General features: G+C 60.4%; 2 protein-coding genes across 2 annotated transcripts; one reads left to right on the forward strand and one right to left on the reverse strand.

Moving 5' to 3' along the window:
- Positions 1-591: 591 nt before the first annotated feature.
- PAQR6 (progestin and adipoQ receptor family member 6) lies at positions 592-5,109 on the forward strand. Its single transcript, XM_045816945.1, has 8 exons — positions 592-666; positions 1,854-1,929; positions 2,328-2,455; positions 2,550-2,755; positions 2,898-3,024; positions 3,408-3,504; positions 3,689-3,839; positions 4,182-5,109. The coding sequence occupies exons 2-8, from the start codon at positions 1,879-1,881 to the stop codon at positions 4,448-4,450; spliced, it is 1,029 nt and encodes a 342-aa protein (XP_045672901.1). The 5' UTR covers positions 592-666; positions 1,854-1,878; the 3' UTR covers positions 4,451-5,109.
- Positions 5,110-5,387: 278 nt separating this feature from the next.
- On the reverse strand, positions 5,388-6,247 carry LOC123804454 (bone gamma-carboxyglutamate protein). The gene is made up of 4 exons (XM_045816753.1): positions 6,184-6,247; positions 5,910-5,948; positions 5,651-5,720; positions 5,388-5,517 (listed from the first exon to the last, which is right to left on the reverse strand). Exons 1-4 carry the CDS (start codon positions 6,245-6,247, stop codon positions 5,388-5,390), a joined length of 303 nt encoding a protein of 100 aa, XP_045672709.1.
- Between the last annotated feature and the right edge of the window lie 867 nt (positions 6,248-7,114).

Consider the following 7,114-nt stretch of genomic DNA (forward strand, 5'->3'; position numbering starts at 1 on the left):
AGTTGTCTGTCTCCAGCTGGGTCCTCTGAATCAGATAAACTTTTCCTCAAGGGGGAGGAAGGGATAAGCCTTGAAACAAGCCTTAACCCCTATGTCTGCAAGGACTGGCACCTCAAGTGTGTCTCTGGAGGGTAAGCTTGGCAAATCCCTTGTGCTTGAACCAACATACTTGCAAAAGGCATTTGCTCCGGACACTGCTAAGTACCAGGTGCTAGGAGGCAGTGAAGCACTGTGAGGTAGTTTCTGAAGTCCAAACCCAGGATTTAGAAATTTCTGCCTAGCCTGTGGCAGAGCCCACTGTCAGCTCCTGGTTGAACCAGAATGGTGGTGGGGCGTGTTCTGAAGGGGGCTTGCAACACACTAGCTGCATCCTGGCTGGGCCACAGCCTATTCTGGCCAGTCTGATCTCAGTGGGTTTGAGGCAGCTGGAGGGGCGGCTGTGTGCAGAAGGCCCAGTGAGCTGCCTGCTAATGGGGTTGGGCCACCCTCCTCTGTTCCCTGGAGGCTGCACAAGGCTGGGATTGTTCCTGGCTCCCCTTTGTCTCCCGATCCCGCCCAGGCCCAGCCTGCTGGCCTGCCACTCTCCTCTCCCTCTTCTTGGCCTGCCTGGCAGGAGGACCCCAGGCCTGCTGACCCACCTGCTTAGGATCGCCAGTCAAGCTCTGGGTAAGGAAGCTCACCTGGGGCTCTGCCACCCATTCTGGGGAATTAGGACCTGCTCCAGCTGCCACCGCCCCCATCTCCAAGGCTACAGTACACACTACACAGGCCTCTAAACCCTGTGCTAAGTGAAGGGACCCTGAGGGCAGCTAGAGTGCAGGCAGCAGCATCTTTCCCACCCCTGCCCCAGGTTACTGGGCAGCACTTGGGTTGGGTCAGACCACCCTGATCCTGCTCCTTTTGAGGCTGTCTTACAGCTCAACCAGGGTGCAGGGACTAGGGACCAGGGTTGTCTAGTGCCCAGCCCAGTCCAGGAGCACAGAGCCCCCAAACTGGGGACTGACCGACTGGTGGTGTGAGGCCCACTGTACATCAGGGAAGCTGGTAGCAGGAAGAGGGACGGGCCTAGGCTGTGAAGGTTTGGCCCTGGGAAATGGCGGGGTGTCCTGTTCTCCTTCCTGAGGTGGTTCCAGCCGCCTAGGCCCAGCCCCACCACTGGTGCCAAGGAATGTGCCTGGGAGAGGGGGCCTGAGGCCGGTGAGGGCGGCAGAGCCACCGCCACCCAGAGGCAGCACACAGGTCTGGGGTGGAGGGGCATGGGGCTCAGGAGGGCCAGGGACCCTGAACATCCCCAGGGGCACGTGTCTCCCCAGAGAAGAGTCAGGCATCTTCCTAATTCCTTGACCCTGGCATCTGGCCTCCTGGAATTCTCCCTCGGAGGACCAGGAGTTTTCTGTGCTCAGCCTGCCAACATCTATCAACATCTGGACGTGGGCCAAGGGCTTTTGGTGGTGGGTGGGCTTGGGGTCTCTGTGCGCTGACCTCTATGAGCTAGGCTTCTCTTAAGACAGAACTGGGGGGTTGGGGACCTCTGCCCAGAGTCTGGGGTTACTAATTGAGGCAGCATTCCCACTGGGGAGGAAGCCCCTCCACTCTGCTGGGCTAAGGCTGACCAGCCACCCAGTGGGGAAACTGAATGCCCACAGGCTAGGATCGCGAGCAGTCAGGGAAGCTGGGCCAGCCTCCCCTGGCCTAAGGGAAGCAGCTGGGGGACCAGCTACCAGCTGCCCCAGCACCCATGCACGCACAGCCCACCGGGGTGCTCAGTGACCAGGTGTAGCCTGGACCTGGGGAAAAGGAGTCGATGGGTGGGGGCAGACACCTGATTTCCCACACCCCCACTCTGCCTCTAGGTCAACGTGGAGGTGCCCAGCCACCATGCTCAGTCTCAAGCTACCCCAGCTCCTTCGAGTCCACCAGGTCCCCCGGGTGAGGAGCTACACTCTCCAACTCCTACTCCCCAGGGGACTCACTGGGGCTGAGGTTCTTCTCTTTTAGCAGTGGGGAAGTCCCTCCTGCAAGCCAACTCTGTTCTCTCCCATTCCAGTGTGACTCTCTGAGGACAGGCTTGTGACCCCACTCCCTAGGCCCAGAATTCTCCTTCAGTCCCCTTCTCCAGAGTGCCCTGTCTTCGCCCCTTCTGCTGACTTCTGTTTCTCTTCTGCTTTCGGGGTTTTGGAACCTGTGCTAAGAGGGAGTCAGATTTATTTTGGCTTTGGGGCCATTGCGACCCCCAGCCCATTCTCTTTAATCCTGCTTCCAAAGCTCTCTCATGGAGAGAGACAGTCCAGCGTAGTGACCCCCGCCCCCCACCCCACCACCACTAGGTGTTCTGGGAAGACGGCATCATGTCTGGCTACCGCCGTCCCACCAGCTCGGCCTTGGACTGTGTCCTCAGTTCCTTCCAGATGACCAACGAGACTGTCAACATCTGGACTCACTTTCTACCCACCTGGTGAGGGAGGCTGTCCCCAGCTGCGGCGGGAATCGAGACACCCCCTACCCCCCCCCCCCCCCGGCGGCCCCCTGAGCCTGTGCCACCGCCGCAGGTATTTCCTGTGGCGCCTACTGGTGCTCGCGGGGGACCCGGGCTTCTGGGCGGAGCCCTACCACTGGCCGCTGCTCGTCTTCCTGCTGCCCGCCTGCCTGTACCCTTTCACTTCGTGTTGTGCGCACACCTTCAGCTCCATGTCGCCCCGCGCGCGGCACATCTGCTACTTCCTGGACTATGGCGCGCTCAGCCTCTACAGCCTGGGTGAGCCCCGCGGGAGGCGGGGACGCCGGGACAGCGGGTGCCATGGCGGGAGAGGGGAGGGTGGGACTTGCCCCTGGAAAGGGGTGGGGTGTTCCACCCGAAGCACGCCCTTCGGGCCTCAGCGCCTGCCCCGCCCCCTCAGGCTGCGCCTTCCCCTATGCTGCCTACTCCATGCCGGCCTCCTGGCTGCACAGTCGCCTGCACCGGCTCTTCGTGCCTGCCGCCGCACTCAATTCCTTCCTGTGCACTGGCCTCTCCTGCTACTCGCGGTGTGTTCTTGGCCTGTGTTGGAGGGGATGATGGAGGGACAGAACAGGGCGCCCACAATCACACTTGACACTTGGGAGGCCAGCAGTCCTGTGCCTGTGCTTGTCTCTGGAACAACACTAAGAGCAACAGGACCATTTATTGAGACTGACTGTATGCCAGACAGAGCCTGTGTGCTAGCAGCATACCTACACTGTCTCCTTTAATTCTCCCAGCCACCTAAGAGGCCCATGTCTTTACCCCCATTTTGCAGATGTGGTCATTTAGAGAGGGGTCATGTGTCACTAAGCTACAATGACATTCCATCCTGGTCAATGGCTCCCTGCTTTCCTCTGACCCCCACCCTAGCACCAGATGGTGACCAGCTTTTCTTCCTGCCTCCCAGGTTCCCTGAGCTGGAAAGCCCTGGGCTTAGTAAGATCCTCCGTACGGGCGCCTTCGCCTACCCCTTCCTGTTTGACAACCTTCCACTCTTCTACCGGGTAAGGGCGCCTGGGACCCCTGCCCAGGCCCCTGTTTTCCTGTCCTGGGCCTCACAGTGCCCCTTCCAGTCCTGCCACCCTCCCTGCAGGCCCAGCACCCATCCTGGCTGTGCACCCTCCCACCCCCATTCTCACTAGATCCCAGACAAACCCCTCCCGCTCCTCCCTGCTTTTCCTTTGCCAGCTGGGACTGTGCTGGGACAGGGGCCACAGCTGTGGGCAGGAGGCACTGAGCACCAGCCATGGCTACCACCTCTTGTGCGCACTGCTCACTGGTTTTCTCTTCGCCTCTCACCTGCCTGAGCGGCTGGCACCGGGACGCTTTGACTACATCGGTGAGAGCAGGCCTGCCTGGCCTGGAAAGGGCAAGGGGGAACAGCTTTCCAGAGCACAGAGTGAACTGAGTAAATGGCGTATTACAGCCGGAGGATTGGAGGGTCCTCAGGGCCCAGGCCCACTCACACTTCTCAGATAGCAGCAAAACTAGTAGCATGTACACCAGGGCATATGTTTTATGTATACCAGCTCACTCACTCCTTCCAAGAATCAGGTTTTCTTACTCCTAATTTTAGGATAGTAGCAGGTCCAGAGGGTGGGGTGACTTGCCATGGGTCAGAGGGTGAATTGGGGCAGCCCTAGGAATGGGGATATATGGTGACCGCCCACCTTCCCCACAGGCCACAGCCATCAGCTGTTCCACATTTGTGCGGTACTGGGCACCCACTTCCAACTGGAGGCGGTGCTGACTGATATGGGATCTCGCCGAGCCTGGCTGGCCACGCAGGACCCCCACCTGGGCCTGGCAGGCACAGTGGCCACACTCGGCTTGGCAGTGGCTGGGAACCTGCTCATCATTGCTGCCTTCACAGCCTCCCTATTCCGGGCCCCCAGTGCTTGCCCCCTGCTGCAGGGTGGCCCACTGGAGGGGCATACAAATGCCAAATAACAGTGAGTGAGGCCTCATCACTGAGCCTGTCCCTGGAAGGAGGCAAAGGCCAGGCCTTGGTGTTGGGGAGTAGCCCAGACCCAGAGCTGAAAAAGTGGGAGCACATTGGAGCCTGGAACCAAGAGGGACTGAGGGGAGAGTGCAAAGGATAAAAGGCAGAGGAGGGGGAGGTGCTGGTGGAGCTGGCAAAGAGCAGGGGGTCTGTGGGGGTGCCCTTGATGGGGCTTGAGGAAGTGCTGAAGGTCTGAGAGTGGAGGTGACTGTGTTCAGGCTGGAGAGCCCCCAACCCAGCAGAGGCTGGGATGGGGGTGGGTGTTGGGGCCCTTTCATCTGGTCCTGTTTCTGGTGCTCCTGGAAGTCTCTGCCCAGCCAAGGAAGAACTAACATGACCAGCCTAGGCCTACCCTGAACGCTTGTCAGCCAGGCCAGCAGGCCCACTACTGTCCCCCTCCCAAACCAGGCAGTGCCTACTGCTCTCCTTGCCTGTAGCAATGAGTCTGTCCTGGCCACAGTCATGTACTCAGAGTGCCCAGGCCTTTGGGGTCTGGATCTATTTGGGTGTGTCATCATGGATGGTGCAGTGGGCTAGGGTGAGGGGAGGGTGCTGGGTCAGAGGGGAACCCTGGTTAGACTTTAGAAAGCCACCTTCAATGATTCTGAGGCAGGTACAAATAAAAAAATCAGACTTTGGAAAGCACTTTTTGGGACTTGCCACACCCCGTTCTCTCAGTAAACCTTCATCCCACAACTCCATAGATGGACAAAGAGTCGGAACCCACCAATTCCTCTTCTGGATTTTATTCTGGAGCAGCTGGGCAGATGGTGACCCCACACTTGTAGGGCAGGGAGGTCAGGGCGAGGGGAGGGGAAGGGGTCATAGAGAGAAGCCAGGGTGGGAAGTGGGTTGGGGGCCAGCAGGCCGGCAGGGGTGCAAGCTCTAGGCAGTGCCGTAGAAGCGCAAGTAGGCCTCCTGGAAGCCGATGTGGTCAGCTAGCTCGTCACAGTCCGGGTTGAGCTCACACACCTCCCTCTTGGGCTCCAGAGGGTCCGGGTAGGGGGCTGGGGCTCTGAGAACCCAACACAGTGGCATCAGCCTCCACACAAAATGCCCCCTCCCCTCCCACTTCGAGCAGGGCTCCGGAGTCCTCACGGGGGCCCCTCCTGCCCCCCCCCCCGCCCCCAGCATCTCTCTCCTCTCACCCCAACCCGTGATCCAGGTAGCGCCGGAGTCTCTTCACTACCTCACTGCCCTCCTGCTTGGACACGAAGGCTGTGGAGCACAGGGGCGGGGGTCAGGTGGCTGTGAGTTTGAGGGGATGAGGTGGGAAGCAGGCTGGCCTTTCTGACAGCCAGGCAGGCGCCAGCAGGGTGGGGGGAATGGGACCGAGGGGACCCGGGTGAGGGGGTGCTGGGCAGCTGAGTGGTGTGGCAAACGGTCCCCATCAGGCCTGCCTCCTACCTGCACCTCTGCCAGACTCTGCACCGCTGGGCTTTGCATCTGTGAAGTAAAGAAGCTGGGTTCACCCCTCCTCACCCCTAGGTCCCCTCCTCCCCTCCCGCTCTGGCAGCTTGCTCTTTCCCCTCTCCCTCCACAAGGACAGGATTGGGGCAAATGGACTGAGGCTATGGGAGGGTGGTTAGACAGCCAAAGGGACTGCCAGTGGCAGGGTGAAGGGAAGCGAGGCCTTGGTGCTCCCTTCCTCACCGGCTGGGGTGGGCAGAGGGACACTCACCTGCCTGGGCAGCGAGGCAGAGTGCAGCCAGGGCCAGGAGAGCGAGGAGCATGAGGGGCCTCATGGTGCGTCTCAGAGTCTGCGTTTGGTCTGCTGCCTGGGACTCTGCTGGGCTGTTTCCATCAGCCTCCAGCACCATTTATACTCTCTGGGCTGTGCCCCGGAGGCCAGGGTGGGGACGCCTGGTCATGGTGCGGGTGGGTCATGGGGAGTCTGCCAGAGCTATTTGGGGGTCATCCGCCCAAGATCTATAGGCCAAACCCCAAAGGATGTTGTGGTTGGAGCTGGGGCAGCCTAGGCAGGCCCTGGGAGTGAAGGGTGGGGGGTGGTAACCGGGACTGCTAGCCTCTGGATGTCCCCTACCCCTCCCTAAGGGAGTCACCCACAGTCCCCCAGCCCCTACTCCCTCTTGGAGACCCAATCTCAGCCTCAGTTTAAGCACCAGCTGAGCAGACCAGGAGGGGCATGGGGGGACCCAGAGAGGAAGGGGCCCAGGAGTCCGAAATAGATTGGAGCAGAGCTGGGCTACAGCTCTGCAGATTGTGATTTCCACTGTCAGCCATGGGCAGGAGCCAAACCCCAGGGAGGAGTGCCTGGCGATGGCCTCATTCACCCCCGAGACACCAGAGGCAGGCCTGGTGTGGGCTGGCTCAACTCTGGTCAGGCCCTCTGTGTCGGGACAAGAGAAATAGTCAGGCAGCACAGGGCCAAGGGCCAAGAGCCAACACAAGTAGGGCTGGTTGGGCATGAGATTAAGGACAGCCCTTCATGGGGGCAGACCAGGCGGTCAATGTGGTGGGGACACCCTCTCTTGTGCCTTGAGGAGCAGGAAGAGGGAGAGCACCTCTGGGCTCGTGCCCCTCCCTGCCCTTGCAGCCTCCCCAGTATGGAAAGCCCAGGGGACCTGTCCTCCAAGGAACAGAACATCCAG

The sequence above is a fragment of the Phyllostomus hastatus genome, unplaced genomic scaffold (genome assembly GCF_019186645.2).
Source record: "Phyllostomus hastatus isolate PE091 unplaced genomic scaffold, TTU_PhHast_1.1 phas_scaffold_216, whole genome shotgun sequence".
Lineage (NCBI taxonomy): Eukaryota > Metazoa > Chordata > Mammalia > Chiroptera > Phyllostomidae > Phyllostomus > Phyllostomus hastatus.

Coding starts and splice junctions, on each gene's coding strand:
- LOC123804454 (XM_045816753.1), bottom strand. CDS start 6,247: ATGAGGCCCCTCATGCTCCTCGCTCTCCTGGCCCTGGCTGCACTCTGC. Junction 5,721..5,909: donor AGAGTCTGGCAGAGGTGCAG/GTAGGAGGCAGG, acceptor TGTGCTCCACAG/CCTTCGTGTCCAAGCAGGAG. Junction 5,518..5,650: donor TACCTGGATCACGGGTTGGG/GTGAGAGGAGAG, acceptor TTGGGTTCTCAG/AGCCCCAGCCCCCTACCCGG.
- PAQR6 (XM_045816945.1), top strand. CDS start 1,879: ATGCTCAGTCTCAAGCTACCCCAGCTCCTTCGAGTCCACCAGGTCCCC. Junction 2,456..2,549: donor ACTCACTTTCTACCCACCTG/GTGAGGGAGGCT, acceptor CCACCGCCGCAG/GTATTTCCTGTGGCGCCTAC. Junction 3,025..3,407: donor GGCCTCTCCTGCTACTCGCG/GTGTGTTCTTGG, acceptor CCTGCCTCCCAG/GTTCCCTGAGCTGGAAAGCC.